A 25617-nucleotide genomic window follows, 5' to 3' on the forward strand; every position below is an offset into this window, starting at 1 on the left:
TGAACATTTATTTCCACTTTTAAAAAATTTAGCTATGGGGCACCTGGGTGGCTCAGTCGGTTAAGCATCCGGCTTCAGCTCAGGTCATGATCTCGCGGTTTGTGAGTTCGAGCCCCGCACCGGGCTCTGTGCTGTCAGTTCAGGGCCTCCAGCTTGCCTCGGATTCTGTGTCTCCCTCTTTCTCTGCCCCTCCCCCACTCTTGCTCTGTCTTTCAAAAAATGAATAAATGTTAAAGAAAAAAAAATTTAGTTAACAGCACTGTTGTGCTACTGACCTTTTCTATTTGAAACTCCAAATCATAAGTTCATATTCTACCTTCTCCAGATCAAAGGGATTCCACATTCTACATTTTGATAAATACTGACCAGTTTCAAAACAAAAAGCAATTATTCAATCCACTGCTAGGAAAAAGCGTGAAAGTCAGTCATGCCTCAGTGGTCAATGTGTTTGAGGAAATTCTCAAATTCCAACAAATAATTTTTCTTTCCTTCTTTCTCAGGGTGGGGAAAGGACGCAGTAATGGGATAGAGAACTTGACAAAAGTAATCTACTTCAAATAGCCTCTCTACCTAAGAAGTTTTGATGAAAGTAATGCTAAAACCCTTAGAAGGCAATGGCGTCAAAGTCTGGATGGAAATATGGAGAATAAGACACCAATGATCAATTCAACATTTACTAAGAGATGTGTGTCATTAGTGGGACTCTGACACTTAAACCCCTGCTTTGACATTCTTGAAAATAATAATCGACAGTGTTAAGGTCTTATTATTGTAAGATCAGCAACTTTTTGGTCTATGCTGTCACAAAAGGTGACTGGGATTCTATTGATTTTATGCAGACGAAGTTCAAGGTCCAATGATAAGACCCAACCTGATGAGAGGCTGGAGAAGACAGGAGCTCCTCACAACAGGGCAACGTCAAACTACCAGGAAAGACTGCAGTACTGAGTGGTCTCAGTTCAACTGTCTCCCTGAACTAATTTTATTAAGGCTGATTTTAGGTCACCTCTTCTGAATATAAATTTTTGTGAAATTCCGGAGGTGATCTCAACACAATTTTCAAATATACCATTTCCCCCGTTCATTAATTTAACAAACACTGAGCACCTCCAAAGTCCCCAGCATGTTAAGACTCTGCAGATCCAGAACAAGTCTGTGCATTTATGGAGCTTACGTTCTAACGGGCATTCATTCTAGCATGTCCATCAGACTTTTGTACAAGGCCTGATAAAACTCGTCCTTTCCAAAGCCTCTCCCCTGAATAGTATTTAATAATAAAGCTCAAAGTTCAAACTGTACTTCGCTATACAACCCACAAGCATTCTCTGCTGCGTGCCCTCCTGACTACTGGGATATGTTAAGCTGGGGCTGAACACTGACTTTAGTGAAACAAACAAGTTCTTTTGAACTTTATGATTGGAAGAATTCACGGGACACTGGGGTTTTCTTTTTAAAAAATCATTTTATGCAACTATTTTCCTGTGTAGATTCTCTGCTGTTCCTACCACTCCTACTGCTTTTGTAAGATTTATCACCGGCGTGGATTCTGTGATGAATGGTAAGGTTGGATCGCCAGCTGAAGCTCTTACCACAGGTCTCACACTTGTAAGGTTTCTCCCCTGTGTGAACTCTCTGATGAGACTGTAGCTGTGAAGAGCGACTGAAGACCTTGCCGCACACATCACATTTGTACGGTTTCTCTCCAGTGTGGACGCTCTGATGCAGCTGAAGACTTGAGGCCTGACTGAAGTGCTTACCACACTCCCCACACTTGTAGGGTTTCTCTCCTGTGTGGACCCTCTGATGCATGTCCAGATTCAAGCTCCACTTGAAGCCCTTCCCACACTCCTCACACTTGTATGGCTTTTCTCCAGTGTGCACTTTTTGATGGGCTTGCAGGTGTGAACTGCGACCAAAGCTCTTCCCGCACTCTTCACACTTAAAAGGTTTCTCTCCGCTGTGAACTCTCTGATGTGCCAGAAGATTGGAGGCCTGCCTGAATACCTTCCCACACTCCTCACAATTATATGGTTTCTCTCCAGTGTGGATTCTGCAGTGAATTTTGAGATCTGCTCTACGACTGAATCCCTTCCCACACTCTTCACATTTGTGTGGCTTCTCTCCGGTGTGGATCAGCTGATGAATCTGAAGCCGGGAACTCTGATTGAAGCCCTGCCCGCATTCCTCACACTTGTAAGGTTTCTCCACGCTGTGGGCCTTCAGATGGATTTGAAGGTATGAACTCTGACTGAAGCCCTTCCCACATACCTCACATTTGTAGGGTTTCTCCCCTGTGTGGACTACCAGATGAACTTGATAATGGGAGTTCCTCCTGAAGCTCTTCCCACACTCACTGCATTTGTATGGTTTTTCTCCTGTATGGACTCTCTGATGGGCTTGAAGATTTGAACTCAGAGTAAAGCCTTTACCACACACATTACATATGTAGGATTTCTCTCCAGTGTGGACTCCCTGATGGGCCTGAAGACTTGAAGGCCGACTAAAGCCTTTACCACATTCCTCACATTTGTAGGGCTTTTCTCCTGTGTGGACCCTCTGATGAATGTATAGATTTGAGCTACAAATGAAGCCCTTCCCACACTCCTCACATTTGTATGGTTTCTCTCCTGTATGGACTCTCTGATGGGATTGAAGATGTGAATTCCGACTGAAGCTTTTACCACACGCATCACATCTGAATGGTTTCTCCCCAGTGTGGACCCTCTGATGGTCCTGCAGATGAGAGGCCTGACTGAAGGCCCTCCCACACTCCTCACAACTATAAGGTTTTTCTCCTGTGTGGACTTTGCAATGAACAGTAAGTGCTGATCTACGACCAAAGGCTTTCCCACAGTCCTCACATTTGAATGGCTTCTCTACAGTGTGGACATTCTGATGGGTTTGCAGAAGTGAGTTCTGACTGAATCCCTTGCCGCACTCACCACACGTATAGCCTTTCTGTCCCACGTGAACTCTCTGATGAATACGAAGAACTGAGCTGTAACGGAAGCCTTTCCCACACTCACTACATGTATGAGACTTCACCTTTGAGTGTAACTGTTTATGAAGATCAAAGGTGGAGAGGTCACTGAAGGTTTTTTCACATTCATTACATCGGTAAGGTTTCTGTCCCGTGTGAATCACACTATCCTGGTTCAATGCTGAAACCTTCATGCCGTCTTTCTCATAATCATCGTGGCAATAAGATTTGTCACTTCTGTGTATTCCATGATTAAGGGGATGTGAAATCCAACCGATCGCGTCAACATCTTGTTTACACCGACACAGATGATTTTTCATGGAAATTTGCTGATATCTGTTCTGATAACTCTGCGACTCAGTCAAAGACGTTTTCCTCCAAGAGTCCTGGACTCTCAGAATTGGAAACTCTGAGTTTTCAGTACCACTGGGACCAGCCACTTTACAATTTAGCATACAGTTCTCATCTTCAGAAATTTGAATAGACAGTCCCGCTCCAAGCTGGCAGGGGGAATCACCCTGCTTGTGAAACTGAGAACTATTCCTCATGGAGTTCTGCCATCTGGTTAGGTCACTTGCGATGTGTTGCCAGATTTGCCAGCAGGAAAGCTCTTCACGTGGTCCTCTGTCTTGAGTCCTCAGCTCACTTTGACTGTTCCCTCCTATAGGGACAGAATTCAGACATGAGGACAAGTGAAAGCACTGTTCAGAGTCAAGATTTCACACTTAGGACACAGCACAAGACTTTACTGAACCTCAGGATGGTCCGGCTTATCTTTTTCACCACATATGAAATACTCTGGCTTATATACTGATAGAAACCAAGAGGTAGTCCATTAAACTCCAACCGCTTAGCATCAATGAAACCTACTTGAAACAAAATTACTGCCATCTGACCTACCATTTAAATGTCAGAAATGACATGTCTTTCCCACCACAATGCATGATCAGTAAGGACAAGCGTGTTGCAGTGTTGACAGCTTTTGACAGTGCGTCGCAGTTAGCAGGCACTCAAGAAGCGCATGCATAGATGAATCCCAGTTTGAGGTCTGAGATGATGATGATGATGATGATGATGATGATGATTAGAATGAGAATTATAAATCCCAGTTTAAGTGTGAACAGGACAGAGGAGCCAAAGAACTTTTACAAGTATTTGAAGTAAGAAAAGAAAGGGCACCTGGGTGGCTCAGTTGGGTGAGTGCCCAACTTCGGCTCAGGTCATGATCTCATGGTTTTTGAGTTCAAGCCCCGCATCAGGCTCTTTGCTGACAGCTCAGAGCCTGGAGTCTGCTTTGGATTCTGAGTCTCCCGCTCTCTCTGCCCCTCCCCTGCTCACACTCTTGTCTCTGTTTCTCTCTCTCAAAAATAAACATTAAAACAAAAAAAAAATTGAAATAAGTGGTGCCTGGGTGGCTCAGTCGGTTAAGCAACCGACATTGGCTCGGGTCATGATTTCACGTTCGTGGGTTCGAGCCCCACCTCAGGCTCTCTGCAGACAGCGTGGAGCCTGGACCCTGCTTTGGATTCTGTGTCTCCCTCTCTCTCCGCCCCCACCGCTTGTGCTCTTTCTCTCTTTCAAAAATAAACATTTAAAAACATTTTTGAGGGGTGCCTGGGTGGCTCAGTTGGTTAAGTGTCCAACTTCGGCTCAGGTCATGATCTCACGGTTTGTGGGTTCGAGCCCCACATCAGGCTCTGTGCTGACAGCTCAGAGCCTGGAGGCTGCTTCAGATTCTGTGTCTCCCCCTCTCTCTGCTCCTCCCCTGCTTATGCTCTGTCTTTCTGTCTCTCAAAAATAAATTAATGTTTAAGTAAATAAGTAAATAAAAATTAAAAAAAAATAAAAATAAAACATTTTTTGAAATAAGAAAAGGACGGGCAAATACAGATTACTAAGAAAGTGAAAGGCGGCACCAGAGGCAGCAGTACACCAAGGGGGTACTGAGGAGAAAATCAAAGGTGCTGAAGAAAGAAAAGCACGAAGACTTATGCACTAGATCCTTCTGAGACTTTGGTATTACCTAAAATTTTTTTTAATGTTTTTATTTTTTGAGAGAGAGAGAGAGAGGGAGAGCGCACGCACATGAGCAGGGGAGGAGCAGAGAGAGGGGGAGACACAGAATCCGAAGCAGGCTGCAGGCTCCGAGCAGTCAGCACAGAGCCCGACGCGGGGCTCAAACTCACCAGCCGTGAGATCATGGATGACCTGAGCCGAAGTCGGACACCTAACTCACTGAGCCACCCAGGCGCCCCTGTACTATCTCTCTAAATATACCGTAATCACCCTCCCCACACTACCCTGCCAAGTAAGAATCAAATTTAGAGGCCAGGGACGAATGCCAACTCTTTGAAGACAGCGTGGAAAAATTTTGGATATAGATCCATTGGTCTTCAACAAGAATAATTTTCAAAGTGAAGAATGGTTTCTTAGGGAGCTGGGAAATCAATTCCATAGCTTACAATATTTAGAAGAAACAGATCAGAAACGATTAGAGAGTCATCGCAAGCAATAAAGGTGTCATTATACGAAACGCCTTCAAAAGTCATACATTTAAATACATACACAAACACAACGTCTGAGGTAACAACGTTAAGATCCACTTCTTATTATACCTGTGGATTTTGGAAGCAGCAAATGGGATGCAGTTGGGCAAATCTTTTAAGGGAAAGGCAAACTCACAAGCTTGCTATTTTCTGAGACCTTTCATTCTCTGATACAAGAGACACAGAAACTGAATATTTTCCCTTCTATGGAGGAGCTGCCTAACTGGACAGAAGAATCCACAATTAAAAAACCAATTCCTGGGGCGCCTGGGTGGCGCAGTCGGTTAAGCGTCCGACTTCAGCCAGGTCACGATCTCGCAGTCCGTGAGTTCGAGCCCCGCATCGGGCTCTGGGCTGATGGCTCGGAGCCTGGAGCCTGTTTCAGATTCTGTGTCTCCCTCTCTCTCTGCCCCTCCCCCGTTCATGCTCTGTCTCTCTCTGTCCCAAAAAAAATAAATAAACGTTGGAAGAGTCCTGTTAAAAAAAAAAAAAAAAAAACAACAATTCCTCCCCAAATGAATATGCTCTACTACTAATGGAAAGTCACAGGGAAACACTGTTATTCAGTTTGCTTATAATGACAGTGCTGCAGGTTCTGTATAGGTTTCTGTACAAGTTGCTGCGGGTCAATTTGTACAGAAAGGCAAACACACACATGTACACGCACGTATACCAGGGGCACCAGAAACATCGGAATTAGGTCAGGAATTCATTTAAAGACAAAAAATGGTTTGCAATATCCCCTATTCACGTGGATCTGTTCACCACCTATCAGCTATTTCCATGGAAGGCAGATTTCCCTATACGGGAACTCATTCATTTATTCAACAAATATTTACAGATCCCCTGCCATGTACCAGGACTGTTCTAAGCACTAAGGATAGTGAACAAGAAACAGAAAAATCCCCCACTTTTAAAAATTACACTCCAGTGAGGAGAGAAAGGTAATAAGCAATGAACAAAAATATATGTGAGGTGAGAACCAGGGCTCAGACACAGAATAAAGCAGGGCACAGAGAGTAGAGAGGGGAAGGCATTTTCGACAGGGTGGTCAGAGCCCAAACATGATATTAAACATGATATTAAAACTGAGTGACCCAGGGGCGCCTGGGTGGCGCAGTCGGTTAAGCGTCCGACTTCAGCCAGGTCACGATCTCGCGGTCCGGGAGTTCGAGCCCCGCGTCAGGCTCTGGGCTCATGGCTCAGAGCCTGGAGCCTGTTTCCGATTCTGTGTCTCCCTCTCTCTCTGCCCCTCCCCCGTTCATGCTCCGTCTCTCTCTGTCCCAAAAATAAATAAACGTTGAAAAAAAAAAAAAAATTAAAAAAAAAAAACAAAAAACTGAGTGACCCAAAAGAAGGAGAGAAGGGGCCTGAAGGATTGGAGGTGGAAAAGTATTCCAGGCAGAGAGGAGAACGAGTGAAGGGCTCTGAGGCAGAAGCTTCCTTTACGGGTCTGGGGAACGGCAGAGAGGACGCTGTAGGCAGAAAAGATGGGGAAAGAGGGAGGACGGATGTATTCGGAAAGGCAGTGGGGGAGACCACAGAGGACGTTCTGGAGGCTGTTGTCAGTGGTTCTCATTCTACGTAAATGAAGCTGTAAGAGAATTCTGAACAGAAGACTAGCCTAACCTCGCCTGAAGTTACAAAGGATCACTCTGGCTGCTACTTGAAGAACAGACTGTAGGAGGAGTCACACAATCCAGGGAGGAGCTGTGGCAACTTGGACATGGGCAACAGCACAGGGGTGGCGAGAAACAACAAGGATGGTCAGGAAACTGTGAGAACTCACACGTGCTTGGTTCTTACCCACATTTCTCTCCATCTGGGCTGCGGTCTTCATCGACCAAAGCTTCTCTTCTCTTTCTATACGCCATTTATCTTGTTTCAAGGATTGGTGTCCTGAGAACACGCAAAGTCACGAGTTAGAACGAACACAAGAGAGGGGCACCTGGGTGGCTCAGTCAGTTAAACGGCCAACTTCGGCTCAGGTCATGATCTCACAGTTCATGAGTTCGGGCCTCGCATCGGGCTCAGTGCTGACAGCCTGGAGCCTGCTTCAGATTCTGTGTGTGTCTCTCTCTGCCCTCCCCTCACTCTTGCTCTGTCTCTCCCTCTCAAAAATAAATAAACGTTAAAAAAAAAAAAATTAAAAACAAAGAACGAACACACAAGGGCTAAAATTTACTAGAAACTTTTTTTTTTTTTTTCAACGTTTATTTATTTTTCGGACAGAGAGAGACAGAGCACGAACGGGGGAGGGGCAGAGAGAGAGGGAGACACAGAATCGGAAACAGGCTCCAGGCTCTGAGCCATCAGCCCAGAGCCCGACGCGGGGCTCGAACTCACGGACCGCGAGATCGTGACCTGGCTGAAGTCGGACGCTTAACCGACTGCGCCACCCAGGCGCCCCTACTAGAAACTTTTTGAGTTCCAACTGCATATTCGAGATATCGAAAGTTGTGTTTTCCAACCTGTTTTAAATCATGACCCAAATGCTAAATACATAGCATTTATTTCATGACCCAAATACATACCTAAAGATATGTACTGTTGAAACAACGTTTGAATGCTCTATTTCTGACCAATGTCCGTGTTCACTAAATCCCTCCCACTGGCCCTCACACACTCCTGCACTCAGCCAGTTTTTGCTGCAATGCGTCCTCAGAAGCTGATATCCTCTACCTTATTTATTTCATTCAAAGTTGCTCACAGACCTCAATAAATCGGTTTTATAATGCATTAATGGGATAGGAGTGAAATCTGAAATCGAATAGGCAAAGCGTAGCAGTATACATAGTCCATCTATAGTTCTTTACCAAACCCAAATAAAAAAGACCTAAAAGATCCCATTCACAAAGACCAGAAACATCCTGTGTCCCGTAGGAAATGGAAAAGTTCACTCCCCAAACTCAGAGAACCATCTCAAGAGCCCCCAAAGGTCACAAAGATACTCCAGAGGGGGGCTGTCCTCACCCACGGAGACCAGGTTCCTGAAGTTTTCTAACATCACATCCTGGTACAGCTTCCTCTGGGCAGAGTCCAGCAGTCCCAGCTCCTCTTCCGTGAAGGCCACTGCCACATCCCTGAACGTCACTGCCTCCTACGACAAACACACACAACCTCCATCTTACACCCGATGTCCACTGCGAGAGGTGGGAAGGATGGGGGGGAAGTTGCTCTGGCCCCTGAGCAGTGTGTAGGTTTCCCAGCGCCACTCCTACCCTACCAGTGCCACACGCGGATTTCCAGCAGCCTCGTCACAAGTGCTGCTATGAGGGGCACCTGGGCGGCTCAGTCGGTTACACATTCGACTTGATTTCAGCTCACTCACGGTGTTTTGGGTTCGAGCCCTGCATCAGGCTCTGCACGGACAACGCGGAACCTGCTTGGGATTCTCCCTCTCTCTCTGCCCCTAGCCCACTCACACTCTCTCAAAATAAATACAGAACCTTAAAAAAAAAAAAAAAAAAAGTGTTGCTATGGAAAGGAAAGCTTGTCTATTCACCCGGCCCTCTCAGTGAACACTATAAAAAGCAAACTCCCTAGAATATGAATCGCTGTATCCTATACCAAAAAGGTTTTACTTTTTAACTAACGTTGCCAATTACCCCAGGAACATTTAACAGTTTAGCCGCAGCACTGTTTGATGGCACCTGCCGTCCCACTGAGGTGGGATCAGGTGAGGAGTAGCATTCTATGTGGAAATAATCCAAAGGGCATGCCAGGTCCCTGAATGAAACACTCTCTCCTCCTGTACCTGTCTTCACTCGAACACCACACTCTGCCTCCAGATCCCTGGTTTTCTTGTGTGAACTTAAGCAAGTACCTTTTTCCCAACTCCTTTTCTTTATATTTAACATGAAGATGGGGATGCCTGGGTGGCTCAGTCAGTTAAGCGTCCTACTCTTGATTTTGATTTTGGCTCAGGTCATGATCTCGTGGTTTGTGAGTTCAAGCCCCACATCGGGCTCTGTGCTGACCGCTCAGAGCCTGGAGCCTGCTTCGGATTCTGTGTCTCCCTCACTCTCTGCCCCTCTCCTGCTAGCTCCCACTCACTCTCTCAAAAATAAATAAGTGTTAAAAAAAATTTTTTTAACAAATTTAAAAGACAAATAAAAACTAAAGAGAGAAGAACTTATGTCCAGCCTTAGAGGACTAAAAGGACATTTTTAACAGCAAAAAAGGCAAGCCCTACTCACCTTGAACAAGCTCATTTTCTCTTTCCTTCTGGAGAAACAGAATCCTAGGAAGACAGACTGAGAAAGGAGAAAGAAGTCAGTGGCAATCAGTCAGGTACGTCACTAACCTAGGGGACGGCTCACTGTGAATCAGCAAGGGCACTCCTTCCTTGGCATGGCGCAGGTGAACAAGCCTTCACAGGCAGAATGAGACATGTATACCAGTTACCCGCCCTCTATCCCTTCCATAGTAGTTCAAGGAACACCTGCCCAACCACAAAAATGGCTCCACCACAGTGCCCCCGTAGCTTCTGCTACAGGGAATCCCCATAGGAATTCTTATCCCGGGTATGATATATATTGAGACCGCACCAGTAAGAGTTGGCTCTGGAGTCAGTGTGCATGGGCTGAAATCCCAGCTAGGCTATTCAGTAGCAGTGTCATCTTGGGCAGATCATTAACATCTCTCTGCCTCGATTTTGTCATGTGCAAGTGGGGGAGAATAACGCTACCAACGTCCTGGGACCACGGAAGAGGTGGAAAGCTCCCAGAGCCCTGCCAGTTCCTTATTTCTTTGCAAATGCAGGGACACATTCTGCAGAGTAAGACTCTATAGTTTAGATTCTCTCTACCGAGAGAATATTGTTAAAATACACAGAGATCAAAGGTTGTCGCTCTGTCGGGTGAGAGTCTTATTAACTGCTCCACATCTCCGGTTGTCTTCCTAATAATCTGAAACCTCAACGGCAATATTTAGAGAGACATGGCCAACTTTTTATAAAAGTTACAAAAATAAGTGAAGTTTCTTTCTTTTTTTCTTAATGTTTATTATTTATTTTTGAAAGAGAGAGAGAGAGCCTGGGCAGAGAGAGAGGGAGACACAGAATCCAAAACAGCCTCCAGGCTCCGAGCTGTCAGGACACAGCCTGAAGCAGGGCTGGATCTCACGGATCGTGAGATCGTGACCTTAGCCGAAGTCAGATGTTTAACCCACTGAACCACCCAGGCACCCCGAGTGAAGTTTCTTTTTAAGCAGGAAGTGCACTTTTGACAAGTATGCATGGAGATAAAGAGAACTAGTAAAACCCAAGCTTCTACAACAAAAAATAGGTTGACAGTCCTGACCTAATTTAAATAAAAAAGACAGACATCTGAGTTGTAACCATACTGTTACAAATAAAGGAATGTATAAGAAATAAATAGGTAGGAAGAAAAAGATCCCCCTCTGGCAGAAGGCAAGGTAAAAAAAGTAGAATGAAAGAAAGATAGTTAGAAAATCATCAATGGATGCCAAAAAATGGTGAAAGTTTGGGAATAAATAAATTAAATATTAACTGCAAAAGGGAAAACAGGAACCTGGCAGACACCTTACCCAAGAAAACAAATTTGACACCAGCAGTTGGGTCAAACCAACAAACTGACAGGTGCCTCCCGTGATGCACCAAGAAGGTGGCCTTACCACTGACTTCTGTAGCATCCCTGTTGCTAACGTACAGCCTGAATCAAATCATAAACAAATACCAGATAAACCAAAAAAGAGGGACATTCTACAAAATAATTTGCCAATATTCTTCAAGAATACCATCATCTAAATTACATAAATGAAGTCTGAGGAATTATTCTATCTTTTTGTTTTACGTAACCTTTAAAAAATTTTTTTAAACGTTTAATGTTTAATGTTTATTTTAATGTTTAATGGGGCAGGGGGGAAGCAGAGACACAGGCAAAGAGAAAATCCGAAGCAGGCTCCAGGCTCCAAGCTGTCAGCACAGAGCCCGACGCGGGGTTTGAACTCACGGACTGTGACATCATGACCTGACTCGAAGTCGGACGCTTACCCAACTAGCCATCCAGGTGCCCCAAGGTTTTTAAAATTTTTTTTTTTAATGTTTATTTTTGAGAGAGAGAGAGAGAGACAGCATGTGAGCAGGGGAGGAGAAGAGAGAGAGGGAGACACAGAATCTGAAGCAAGCTGCAGGCTCTGAGCTGTCAGTACAGAGCCTGACATGGGGCATGAACCCACAAACCAAGAGATCATGACCTGAGCCGAAGGAAGACACTCAACTGACCGAGCCACCCAAGGCACCCCAAGTTTTAAGTAATCTTTATATCCAACAAGGGGCTCAAACTCATAACTCCAAAATCTGGAGTTGCATGCTCTACAGACTGAGCAAGCCAGGCGCCCCAGAATCATTCTACAATAAAGACTAATAAAACAAAACCTAAGTTCAACGCATATCACAGGACTGAACCCTGAACTAGAAAAAGGAAATTGCTCTCAAAGACTTTCTTGGAAAAACTGAAAAAAACTGAAATTTGTACTGTGGATTAGATAACAGTACATTATTATCATAATTAATTCCATATTGATCAGTCTATAGCTCGCTCTCAAATGGTTCAGCAAAAAAACATAACAATATACAAGTATGATAAAGCTGTGAAAGAGAAAAAAAAAAGGGGGAGGCCTTGAAAGCTAACAGCAGCAAACAGCTAGAGCTTGGTGTCTGCCACCGATCAGCGAGAATCTGACAGGGCCACTCAGTGATCATGATGAACAGGAAGAGGACAAGACACAGGATGCCTGGGTGGCTCAGTCAGTTAAGCGTCCAACTTTGGCTCAGGTCATGATCTCACGGTCCAGGAGTTCAAACCCTGCATTGGGCTCTGTGCTGACAGCTCAGAGCCTGGAGCCTGCTTCAGATCCTTTGATTCCTCTGCCCCTCCCCTGCTCGTGCTCTCTCTCTCACTCTCAAAAATAAATAAACATTAAAATAAATTTTTTTTTAAAAAGGATGAGACACTTTGCAACACAGACACAAAGACATTCTTTGTTGTAGCCCACCCCCAGCTAACATGAGTGACTAGTTTATTAATAGTGACAACTGCAGTCTCATTTTGTTTCTCCCATCTACTAGACAAAAATTATTACAACATTCAGTCATCAAATTGCTTCTGCTTCCTGACAGCATCCAAACCAGATCAAACTCTCACTGCTTAAAACTCCCCAACTCAGTTAACACAAGGCAAAAACCCTGTAAGCAGCCCCACTTAATAGCCTCTTACCAAGACACCCTGGGTGTGTGGGCTTCCTTGCTTCCACAAGCTGAAACCAACCTAATGCTTTGATTACAGAGACGTCCCTGGTGGTTTGGGGCTGACACTCACTGACAGAGCAAATAGACAAAATATAAGTTAGTAACTGATGAATCTGATGAAGATATGAGACTTCGTTATGCTATTTTTGCAACTTTTCTAGAAGTTTGAAGGTACATAAAAAGAAAAAGTGAGGGGTGCCTGGGTGGCGTAGTTGGTTAAGTGTCCAACTCTTGATTTCAGCTCAGGTCGTGATCTTGCGGTCCCTGAGTTCAAGCCCCACATCGGACTCTGTCTGCACTGTCAGTGTGAAGCCTGCTTGGGATTCCCCTCGTTCCCTCTCCCTCTCCCTCTCCCTCTCTCTCTCCCCTTCCCCGGCTCTCTCTCTTTCTCTCAAAAATAAATAAATATTTAAAAAACATATTTTAAAAAAAAAAGTGAAAGAAAATAGGAAATAGTCATAGCTATAAGAACAGTAATGGGGCTCCTGGGTGACTCAGTCGGTTAAGCGTTTGACTTCGGCTCAGGTCATGATCTCACAGTTCATGAGTTCGAGCCCTGCGTCGGGCTCTGTGCTGACACCTCAGAGCCTGGAGCCTGCTTCGGATTCTGTGTCTCCCTCTCTCTCTGCCCCTCCCCCACTCACGCTCTGATTCTCAAAAATAAACATTAAAAAAAAAAAAAAGAATAGTAATAATAGCAGTAGTTCTGATAAAGGTGACTATAGCAAAAATATCTTATGTTAACAGTAACTACTAGCTGATCTTCAAACTTCCGGAAGAATTTCTCTATTACAAAAGATGGCAACAAATTCACTCCCCAAAGTACACACATCCTCCAATTCCCTCCAGTTTGACTCTACACTTGCCGGCTGCCTTCTGCTCAAGTCAATACACTGCAAGCAGACACGACAGCTGACAAGAACGAGTCGGGGGGGTCGGGGGGGGGGCGGAGAAACCACTGGACTGAGCTGGGCTATGGTGTACCCAGCTCAGTTTTATCTGTGACCTCCAGCAAGGTCCATTTTCCAGGTCTCAGCTTCCAGACAAGAGCCTTTTCCTGAGCTCCTGGAATTTTCACGTGCACAGGAATCTCCCCCAGAATCTTGCTGGAATGCAGATTCCTGGGTCCCATGGGCAGAAAGTTTAAATAAAAGGTCTCAGAAGGGGCTCAAGGATGAGCATTTCTACCCAAGTGATGCCAAGGCCAATGCTCTGTGGGCCACAGTTTCAGGAGCACTGCAGTATCCCATCTGGCCCAAAGAAAGCAACCTCCACTAAACGCAAATATACATAGAGCAACCAGACAGGCTAAAATGTTGTTGTTACTGTTACATTCCAAGGTTATGGGTAGTTAACATTTGTATTTATATGCATTTCTGTATTTTCCATAATGATTAGGTCACTTCTATGATATAAGTATTATTTAGGGGCGACTGGGTGGCTCAGGTCATAATCTCACAGTTTGAGTTCGAGCCCCGCATCAGGCTCTGTGCGGACGGTGCAGAGCCTGCTTGGGATTTTCTCTCTCTCTCTGCCCCTCCCCCACTTGTGCTTGCTCTCTCTCTCAGATACATAAACTTTTAAAAATTAAAAAATATGTATATTATTTAAAACAAATGACACAGACCAAAAATCTACTTTAGAGATTTCGGACACCGAGGTGCCTCAGTAGGTTAAGCGTCAGATTCTTGGTTTCAGCTCAGGTCATGACCTCATGGTTTGTGGGATCAAGCCCTAACCTGGGCTCGGCGCTGATAGCAGGGAGCCTGCTTGGGATTCTCTCTCCCTCTCCCCCTCCCTCACCTGCGCGCACGCACTCTCAAAATAAATACACTTAAAAAAATACGGCTTAAAAAAATATAAGAAATTCTTAGAATACCCTAAACCTTGCTCTCAAGGTCCCTGCAGTCAAGTCCCAAAATGTTTTCACAATGATTCTAGCCAGTCCCTTATGGTCAAGGAGAATATATCAAAGAGATTCATGAACTCAGGTGATGGCTTCAGAATGTCCTGCTCTGCCTCCTACTACCTGGATGCCCATGGACAAATGGGCTATGTTCTCCACCTCAGTCTCTCCTCATCTTTAAAGTAGGAAAAACATGGGGGCACGTAGGTCCGTGAAGCATCTGACTTTGGTTCAGGTCATGATACCCAAGGTTCGTGGGTTCCAGCCCCATGTCAGGCTCTGTGCTGACAGCTCAGAGCCTGGAGCCTGCTTCCCATTCTGTGTCTCCCTCTCTCTCTGCCCCTCTTCCTGCTCCTGCTCTGTTTTTCTCAAAAGTAAATTAAAAATGTTTAAAAAAAAATTTTTTTAAGTAGGAAAAACAGCGGTACTTCAAAGAGCCATTGTGTGAGGGGGTATGTGTTCATCTGTGTAAAGCTTTTAGAATGGAACTCTGCAACGAAGGCTCAGTTGTAATCATCACCCATGCCCAAGTGCGTGTCCCACACTTTCTCCAGTTTACGTGACTATCTTGGTAGAAGAATGGCAAGTCCTACTCACGTGGGGCTCTGTGGCCTCCTCCCTGCAGTGCTTGTTGAGAAGTCAGGGCTGGGGAAGGAAAGGAGGTTGTGAAATACCAGTATTCTTTCCATTCCCAATAAATCACATTCCCCGGTATCAACTAGAAGCAACCCTGTCCTTCCAAAAAAAGGTCAGGAGTCCAGGACAATTCAGCATCCTGGGCTCGCAGAGTCTGAGAAACGGGCGCTTCTCGGATAATTACGGTAGTATTAATAACCACAACCCTCCCGCCAGGTAGTTTTAAATCTTTTGCATGTACTATCTTGGTTTTCTCCCCACGGCACTGTATTAGGAAGGTATTACTTTTACTCCCCTTTTACAAAACAGCAAACCAAGGCATAGAGGGATTAAGTAACTCACCCAATGCGATACCGCATGAAGAGGGGGTGGTCGTAGGTGGGGAGCCAGGACACAGGTGCAGAGAGCCCGGGACACCCTCTAACCCGGAGAAGCACAACCAGAACCCGCCCCATCCCGGGCACTTCCCCAACGCGAAGAAGCTCCGCCCAGGAGAACGCAAATCACCCCCCCCCCCCTCGGCCATCTAACCTCCGTTTTTAGCCGCTGCTCCTCTTTCTCTCCCAATGAAAGGCTGGTGGCTGCTGGCCCCGGGTGCGTTCCGGGGAAGTTTGAACGAGTCGTGAACAGCGGACCTGAAACCCTACAATCAGAGAAAAGATGGCTGCTACGGCGTCCTCCTGGGGCGGAAGTGCCTGCGGTCACCGGAGCTCCTGGACTACACTTCCCAGAATTCACCAGCACCACCGTGTTGAATGGAAGTACCTGCGACTACTCGGAGTTCCTGGACTACACTTCCCAGAATGCCGCAGGGAAAAACGCTTACAGCCGGGGCTTACAGTCGCTGCGGAGTGCGAGACTATACGGAGGTCTGGACCGCAGGGGCCAACCTGCGTCGCGCTGCAGCTATGGTGATAATAAGACTCTCCAGACTACCCTTCACCTAAGGTCGGAGCGGAAAACAGACAAAGCCACGCCCCTGATGCGGAAGTGCTCGACTCTTCTATTTCACTTCCAGGGATCCCTGAGAGGGTCTCTTGCAGTTGCCTTGCCATTTTAGCACGTCATCTCAGCACTTAGAAGAGTGTAGATTCTGTTCACGAAAAGCCGAGAAGCTAAGTAGCACTTTCGATATGCTCAAGGGACTAAAGCACGTAAATCCTTTTCTTTTCTTTTCTTTTTTTTTTTTTTTTTTTTTACCACAGATGCTTCCTAGTAAATCCCAAAGAGCTCCACCATAGGAATAGGAGCAAAAGGAAACTGGGCCTTCATTGGCAAACGTTAAATCAGCTCAGTCCTTGAAACTGCATGAAAGTGAATTGTTGGCATCTTCTGACCCTTGCAGAAGCGAGTGGAAATCCTTTGTACGGGAAGATGTCGGTCATCATCCTAAACCTCAAATTATTCCTATCATTATAAAATTTGTCATATCAGTATTAGGCCAAATGAACTTTAAGGTGGAAAAACATTACTTGGCATAGGGCCACTTTTCGTAATGATAAAAGTTTCAAGGTACCAGAAAGTAATAACTTCAGTTTGTATTTTATAAAGCGAAAATTGAACTATGACAGAGAAAGATTCAAACTCAGTTGGAACTGGAGATTTTAACAGGTACACACATAGGGGGAAAATGTTGAGCCTTAAATGCATGTATTAAAATAGAGGAGAAGCTGAAAATCCCTCCGGAGAAAAACTAATCTCAGAAATGTAATTAACGAATAACAAAACCAAAGAAAGCAGATAGAAGGAAATAAGAGCAGATTAGTGAACTACCAACAAAATTAAGTGGATCCCGCCTTCCACAGAAGGTCAAAAGATCACCCTGTGGGGAAAGCAATGAAATTGATAAAAGTATGGTGAGAATGATTTTTAAAAAAGACATATATGAAAAATAGTAAGTATCAGAAATTAAAGAGAACATCATGAGATACCATGATGATATTGTGAACAACTTTATAAAAATATATTTGTAGAGGTGTAGACGCTCAGTCAGTTGAGCGTCCAACTCTTGATTTTGGCTCAGGTCATGATCCCAGGGTCATGGAATCAGGCCTGGCATCAGCTCTGAGCTGAGTGTGAAACCTGCTTAAGATTCTCTCTCTCTTCCTCTGCCCTTCTCCCCTGCTTGTATTACTTTCTCTCTGTAACAACAACAACAACAACATATATATATATATGTATATATGTAATACTTGATGAAATGACAGAAATTTCACTTGCCGAACTCATCTATAAATTTCAGTGTTAACACCACATTCATCTGGACTTTCTATACACTTAATCATGTTAATTTAAGTGGGGTGTCTAGGTGGCTCAGCCAGTTAAGGGACTGACTCTTGGTCTTCGCTCAGGTCATAATCTCAAGGTTCCTGAGATTGAGGACTGAGTTGGGCTCTGCACTGAGAGCATGGAGCCTGCTTGGGATTCTAGCTCTCTCCCTCTCTCTCTGCCCCCTCTCCTGCTTGCTCACTCTCTCTTTCTCAAAATAAGTAAACTTAAAAAATCATGTTAATTGTAAGTAACAACCATTTTATTTCTTCCTTTCCAATTTGTATACCTTCTCTTTATTTTTCATTCCTTCTTGAACTGGCCAGGATCACTTATTTCCTCTAACACATTCTCAATTTTTATTTTTGCGTTGACTATTTTAAAGCAAATTCCAGAGAGGTACTCTCACATATAAATATATTAGTATCCATCTCTTACTGGTAAGAACATGTTTTTTAAGTAGGCTCCACCCCCCATGTGGGGCTTGAACTCACCACCAGGAGATCAAGGGTCACATGCTTCACTGCCTGAACCAACAAGTACCCCTGATAAGAACATTTTTAAAGCCTAAAGATATTGTGCAATTATGTTTAAGAAAAATAAAATGAGGGGGCACCTGGCTGGCTCAGTCAGAAGAGCGTGCAAGTCTTGATATCAGGATCATGAGTTTAAGCCCAAGGTTGAGTGTAGAGATTACTTAAATAAATAAACTTAAAAGAAAAAAGGAAAAGGAAAAATCTTTGTTTAATAACAATTTATATTCAAGCCCAGGTTAAAAAAAATTTTTACTGTTGTGTGAAATATGCCTAAACTAAATTTTTTTGAATCCAGATATTAAAAAAAAAGATCCAAACATTTGAATGTATTGGTTATCACTATTAAATAGTTCTATAGTCGTGCACTCTTCCTTTTTTTTTTTTTTTAAGTATGTGACTGAATTCATGGAAAATCACATTATTTTCCCTACACTTGCAGTATTTTGGATTTGGTTCATTGCTTCAACAACATTGAAACGCAGAAGTCAGTGGAATAATAATTACAGTATTCTTGTGTCTTTTTTAATGTTTTTGTGTTCCAAATTCTGGGAAATCATCCTCTAAGAACTGTGCCTGGCTTAATGCAACATGGCACACAGAGCAGACACAGAAATTCTTCCCAATGGACAAGTCAATTGAAATCTTGAATGTAGTATGATGCAGTTTGTGCACATGTGTTTTTACTTTATATAAGTGATACTGTGTCATAAAATTTATCCTGGTGTTTATATTATCCACTCAGGTGTATGTTTTTAAGATTTATCCACCCATCTTATCTAGTTTATACAACTCCATTTTCTGCACCCACATTTTTTTAAAGTTTGTATTTAAATCCGAGTTAGTTAACATACAGTGTAATATTAGTTTCGGGTGTATAATTTAGTGATTCAGCACTTACATACAATACCTGGTACTCATCACAGTAAGTGCACTCCTTAATTCTATTCTATTCTATTCTATTCTATTCTATTCTATTCTATTCTATTCTATTCATTTAAGATTTTATTTATTTTTTTAAGTAGGCTTCACACCCAACATGGGGAGTGAACTCAACAACCCTGAGATCAAGAGTTGTATTGCTCTACTGACTGAACCAGGCAGGTGCCCCTCCCATCACCTATTTAACCCATCTCACACACACCTCCCCTCTGGCAACCATCAGTTTGTTCTGTATAGTTAAGAGTCTGTTTCTTGGTTTGCCTCTACCTTTTTTCCCAACATTTCATCTATCTACTCTTCCCATTCCTACTGCCAGAAACAATGAAATGAACACACATGTTCACTTACAGACCTATGTGAGAATTTCTTGGGAAGACATATCCAAGAGGGAAATTACTTCATAGCATACATGTATACTTAAATTTAGTATCAGCCAGATTGAATCATTACACCAGTCCACATTAACAAGAGCTGTCTTTTATGTAACTATCTGTTCACCTCCATTTGGAAGACTTGTCACCCTAACTTTTGCCAGTTGTTACTACCGGCAGTATAACTATGATACTATTAAATGTATAGTAGTATCACACAGTTTTATTTAAAATTTTTTTTTTTTTAGCGTTTATTTATTTTTGAGACAGAGAGAGACAAAGCATGAACGGGGGAGGGTCAGAGAGAGGGAGACACAGAATCTGAAAACGGGCTCCAGGCTCTGAGCTGTCAGCACAGAGCCCGACGCGGGGCTCGAACTCACGGACCGCGAGATCATGACCTGGGCCGAAGTCGGCCGCTTAACCGACTGAGCCACCCAGGCGCCCCAGTATCACACAGTTTTAATTAAATTTCTCTAGTTTCTAATAAGTGTGATAATTTTTTCAAATGCTCAGGAGCCTCATTTGTAAATGCCTACTTATACCCTTGGCCCCTTTTCTCTTGTGGATGCTACCTTTTTCTTTCCTCATTTTCATTGCACATTCTGATTATTGATACATTGTCAGTTTTAGAAATTACAAATATTCTTTCCTAAGTGGGCATGTGTTTTTAAATTTTGTCTATTGTGTCCCTCATTGAATAGAAATCATTAATTGTAAGACAACTACTAAATTTCTTCTTAATCTCTGTCCTTGGAAACTCCTAAGGCAAAAGTATCTATTTCTTCCTGCTTAAAATAAATTTCTAGACCTGTCTTTCATATGTAGGTCCTTTAAATGTTTTGGAGTCTATGTATGTGCATCTTATTATATGGGGATTCACTTTTATGTTCTCTAAGAAAAACTCTTAAAAAATAAATAATGATATTCATGGCTTCAAGACTCAGTATTACAAAGATCTCAATACTCACCAAAATGATCTATAGTATCAACCAAACTCCAGTAACAATATCAGCATTTTCTCCTAGAAAATGATAAGATGATTAGAAACATTAGAAAAGAGCTAAGAAGAGTCTAAATAAGAATAAAACAGAGGACTTATTTATATTAGTATACACTAAATCTTCTTAAAAATCTACAATATAAGTCTGGAGTTTGCTCAAGAATAGACGAATGAGTGAATAGACATCAAAATCTATATTGAAACAGACATTATACCTTGATGTGTATAAAGAAAACACTACAACAGAGAGGGTAAAGAGGTCTCACTAATATACAGTTCTCAGTCAGTTGGATATCTCTACAGGGAAAAAATGCTGATCACTGTCTCATAGAATATAAAAATACAAATTCCAGAAGGTCTGCAGATTTAAGTTTGAAGAGCAAACAATGATAATTTAGGAAAGAAACAGGGGCGCCTGGGTGGCTCAGTCGGTAAAGTGTCTGACTTCAGCTCAGTTCATGATCTCACGGTCTGTGAGTTTGAGCACCGCGTCAGGCTCTGTGCGGACAGCTCAGAGCTTGTTTCAGATTCTGTGTCTCCCTCACTCCTTGCCCCTCCCCCGCTCATGCTCTCTCTTGCTCTCAAAAATAAATTTAAAAAGATAAAATAAGTTTTTTTAAAAAAGGAAAGAAATGGAACTTCTTTCTTACTCAGACTAGAAAGAATTTCTCCCTCCCTCTTTTTAAGTAGGAAGAATTTCTTAACCAAAAAAACAAAAACAAAAATCAAATATTGAAATAAAAAATTGAAAAATTGTACTATTTTATATATATTTTTATATTTTTTAAACTTGTTTTATTTTTTTAATTTACATCCAAATTAGTTAGCATATAGTGCAACAATGATTTCAGGAGTAGATTCCTTAGTGCCTCTTACTCATTTAGCCCATCCCCCCTCCCACAACCCCTCCCATAACCCTGTTTGTTCTCCACGAGTCTCTTCTGTTTTGTCCCCCTCCCTGTTTTTATATTATTTTTGTGTCCCTTCCTTTATGTTCATCTGTTTTGTTTCTTTACGTCCTCATTTGAGTGAAGTCATATGATTTTTGTCTTTCTCTAATTTCACCTGGCATAATAACCCTCCAGTTCCATCCACGTAGTTGCAAATGGCAAGATTTCATTCTTTTTGATTGCCGAGTAATACTCCACTGTATATATAGACCACATCTTCTTTATCCATTCATCCATCAATGGACATTTGGGCTCTTTTCATACTTTGGCCATTGTTTATAGTGCTGCTATAAACATGGAGGTGCGGGGCGCCTGGGTGGCGCAGTCGGTTAAGCGTCCGACTTCAGCCAGGTCACGATCTCGTGGTCCGTGAGTTCGAGCCCCGCGTCGGGCTCTGGGCTGATGGCTCAGAGCCTGGAGCCTGTTTCCGATTCTGTGTCTCCCTCTCTCTCTGCCCCTCCCCTGTTCATGCTCTGTCTCTCTCTGTCCCAAAAATAAATAAACGTTGGAAAAAAAAAAAATTTTAAACATGGAGGTGCATGTGTCCCTTTGAAACAGCACACCTGTATCCTTTGGATAAATGCAATTGCTGGGTCATAGGGTAGTCCTATTTTTAGTTTTTTGAGGAACCTCCATACTGTTTTCCAGAGCGGCTGCACCAGCTTGCATTCCCTTGTACTATTTTAAAGTTAAGAAACACTGCTAATCAAAACACACTAAAAGAATGAAAAGGCAAAAAGAGAGATTTTTCAAAATGTGTGGAACAAAGGACTCTTATGTAAAATCGAAGTCTTCAGATCAATAAGACAGGCATCCCGACACAAAATATGGAAAAGAGACACAAGTAAATTCAGAAAAGAGGATGTCAAGTGAGCCAGTAATCATGAAAAGGTACTAAACTCCATGTCATAAGGGAAATACAAATTATGTTGTTATGAGATACCAGCACATTCTGATTAGAAAGGCTAAAATTAAAAAAAAAAACACAAAAATATTGAGTAAAGATGCCACCACTTGCATATCACTATTGAGAAAGTATGACTACACTGGTGTCACTACTTTGGAATATTCTAAGTATCTACTAAAGTTGAACATTTACCTATAATGTTTTGGTTCCATCCATATAAATATTCCTCAAGTAAATGTATCATATATTAAGCACAAGACACATTTTAGATGTTCATTTCAGTACTAAACGTGATATCCAAAAATTAGAAATTACCCGATACCCATCAACAATAGAATCAATAGATTATGGTATGTTTACACACTACAATGATCTCCACCAACTAAAGTAAAACAAAGTCCTCTGCTCCCAACAATGTTGGTGAATGTCGTAACATGATGTTGAGTGAACGAACCCAGCGTGTATGTATTTTGTGTATACTGCATAATTCCACTTATATAAAATACAGAACAGACTAAATGAATCTGTGCCATTGAGTTAGTGGCTACCACCGGGAAAAGGAAATAACGGGAATGAGCCCGAGAGGTGTGTTTCTAAGATGTTGGGTTTGTCCTGGTTCTCCAAGGAGTGGACGCCAAGATGTTAAGCAAGACTTTTAAAGAACAGATATTTTATTAGGGGGAAACATCTGAGAGAGAAAATGGCTGGGAGCTCAGGGAGGGAATCATCAGAATCATCAGATCATGGTACAAATGTGACCCTGAGTGAAGGAGTTTTGGAACATTTGGTGATCATCCTAGACTGCTTTATATCTAAGATCTTGAAAGCTGTCAGGGGGAGGGGGTCCCTGAAGAAAAGGCTTTGGACAGAGGAGTCCCAGCCTCCAAGAATGGATCCGTTTTAGGACCCCTATTGTGTTGACGGGGAGCAATCATGGGAAGATTGGCCTCCATGTAAATGTAGTGTGGTGGTGCATTTTAGAGCACAGCAGCTGGGCCCTTTGGCCAATTATACTCCTGCAGTCAGGCAATTGTGAAGAAACTATCAATTTGGGTTTATCTGCTATTCCCTCAGAATGCAGGATACAAAAATAAAAATATTGTATTGGCAGCAATAATAGTGAAGCAACATCATGTCCTTCTTGGTACATATCAGGAGATCTAAAATGTAGGTTTGTTCTATTATCAATAATATGAACATCTTGGCTAAGGGAGTGTTCATCTAGATTTCTCCATGATATACCTACGTTTCCTTTAAAAAAATTTTTTTAATGTGTATTTATTTGTGACAGAGACACAGAGTGTGAGCAGGGGAAGAGGCAGAGAGAGAGGGAGACACGGAATCCCAAGCAGGCTCCAGGCTTTGAGCTGTCAGCACAGAGCCCGACGCTGGGCTCGAACTCGCAAACCGTGAGATCATGACCTGAGCCAAAGTCGGAAGCTTAACCAACTGAGCCGCCCAGGTGCCCCTATATTTCTTTTTATAATAATACTGTACTTTGTGGAGATATTTTGGGCTCTGTAGCACCCATCCTGTTTTTCAGTAACTTTCAACCAGTAAGCCATACCTGCAGTCTTAGAAGTTGTGAGGGCAAATCTTTTTTTTTTTTTCATCTACTGAGTTTTCTGTCACAAATTCCCTGACGACACATTATGGTATAACAGCAAAAAATGGTAAACAAAATACAAAAAAACAAAAACAAAAAAACGAAACCAAAATGAAGGCACTGGGCTTCTGATGTCACGTGTACAGAAAAGTTTAAAATAGAGCTGAGACTGGGACCCTTAGAAAGGCCGGTGTGCAAGGCTGGCTCTTGACAAATATCTGGGTAGTTGGATTGGTCAGGAGGATTCCTACCGTTCCCTAAGTAGTTCACAGTGCCTAAGCTCTTTGTGCAAAGTGATTTATCCTGAATATCTATTTTCCTTCTGAGAATCTCTAATTTTGGTACATGCCAGGCAGAGAATGCCTAAGTAGCCGGCCTCCAAAAAAACCCTAGGGCATAGAGTCTCTGATGGTGACACTTCACACGTGTTACCACAATTCAGTGCCAAAGGAATTCGGTACACTGTGATTCCACAGGGAGAGAACTTTTGGAAGCTTGCACCCAATTTCCTCCTCCGGACTTCATCCTATGTACCTTCTCCTTTTGCTCATTTTATTTTGTATCCTTTCAGTTAACAGATCAGTTGTTGGGTACTCCTAGGGAATGAAAGAACACGGAACAGCTTTAGGAACCCCCAATACACGAAACTGAAACAGCACGGACCTAATTAAGTACCTAACATCCGATGAGGGTGTGGTCCACAAAATCAATTGTGGGAATCTGTCTCCAGTAAATAGAGTTTGCTGAGGAAAGCCCCTTTAATCAACTATAATGAATAATCACTACCATGTCTATGTAACAGCATCCAAACCTGGTCTTCATCTTTACTGGTTCCACATCCAGAGGGTCCACATTGCTGTTATGTTCTTCCTTCATGCATACCTTTTCAAAAGGAAATGTTTTATTTTTTAATGCCTCCACAATGCATTTATACCAATGTTGTTTGTAGCTCCAGGATTTGCCTTCTCCCTGTTATGAATTTATACTTAAAGCACAGCATGCGTTAACTACAACTGTTAAAATTCATCCAGTTCTTGTATATGCAAAACCACCAGAGAATTTTTTGGTTTTGCAATTGGCTTCCAGAGACTATACCTTAATTTTGATCTTATATGCCAGATGACAACACAGAACATTCAGAGCAGCTTAACTGCAAGGGATAATTATTTGGTACTTTCCTAAATTCCATTGTAATTTACTGCTTTGGTACTATTCCATGAAAAACTGAAGCATAACTTAAATGGAAGAATATGGGGGGGGATGAAAAATGCGAAAATGCTATAAAATGTTCCTTGCCAAGGAAAACCACTTATGACAAAGGATCCCTTTACACATTATCTATGTATGTAGATACATACATTCCCACAAACACACTCACAAAGATTTATGTGTGATTATGCTATGAAGGCTACAATCTATGATTTCCCAAAGCCCGTATATTTTCTCCTCTTGTCACAGATATCTGCCATAATCTTAATGGCTTCAAGTTAATATATGAATATTCAAAATTCAAGTTCCTACAGACGTGCACTTATTCCTATTAAAAAATCAGTGATATCATCAATGTGGTGCTCATCTTCTTGGTATTTTAATCTCATAATGTTAACTTCTGATTATATGATTTCCAAATCAGAGATGTACAACCTATTATTCTGACATATACTCCTTTCCAAGAACCATGCTTTAGTGCTGCCAG

General features: G+C 42.7%; 1 protein-coding gene across 8 annotated transcripts; it reads right to left on the reverse strand.

The window, feature by feature from the left end:
• Positions 1–968: 968 nt before the first annotated feature.
• On the reverse strand, positions 969–16028 carry ZNF226 (zinc finger protein 226). Of its 8 annotated transcripts, none has more exons than XM_045442051.1 (6): positions 15873–16028; positions 15303–15350; positions 9726–9782; positions 8500–8626; positions 7333–7425; positions 969–3641 (listed from the first exon to the last, which is right to left on the reverse strand). In XM_045442051.1, the coding sequence occupies exons 3-6, from the start codon at positions 9738–9740 to the stop codon at positions 1459–1461; spliced, it is 2418 nt and encodes an 805-aa protein (XP_045298007.1). In that variant the 5' UTR covers positions 9741–9782; positions 15303–15350; positions 15873–16028; the 3' UTR covers positions 969–1458. The 8 variants fall into 8 exon arrangements, with proteins under 8 accessions (XP_045298007.1, XP_045298008.1, XP_045298009.1 ...); XM_045442052.1 differs by lacking the exon at positions 15873–16028 and adding an exon at positions 15684–15794; XM_045442053.1 differs by lacking the exon at positions 9726–9782.
• Positions 16029–25617: the final 9589 nt, after the last annotated feature.

The sequence above is a fragment of the Leopardus geoffroyi genome, chromosome E2 (genome assembly GCF_018350155.1).
Source record: "Leopardus geoffroyi isolate Oge1 chromosome E2, O.geoffroyi_Oge1_pat1.0, whole genome shotgun sequence".
Taxonomy (NCBI): domain Eukaryota; kingdom Metazoa; phylum Chordata; class Mammalia; order Carnivora; family Felidae; genus Leopardus; species Leopardus geoffroyi.

What these genes read in the sequence shown, in the direction of transcription:
- ZNF226 (XM_045442051.1), bottom strand. An exon ending in CAGGAACCTGGTCTCCGTGG is followed by an intron (nt 7,426 to 8,499) that starts GTGAGGACAGCC and finishes GCGTGTTCTCAG; the next exon opens with GACACCAATCCTTGAAACAA. An exon ending in CCAGATGGAGAGAAATGTGG is followed by an intron (nt 3,642 to 7,332) that starts GTAAGAACCAAG and finishes CTGTCCCTATAG; the next exon opens with GAGGGAACAGTCAAAGTGAG.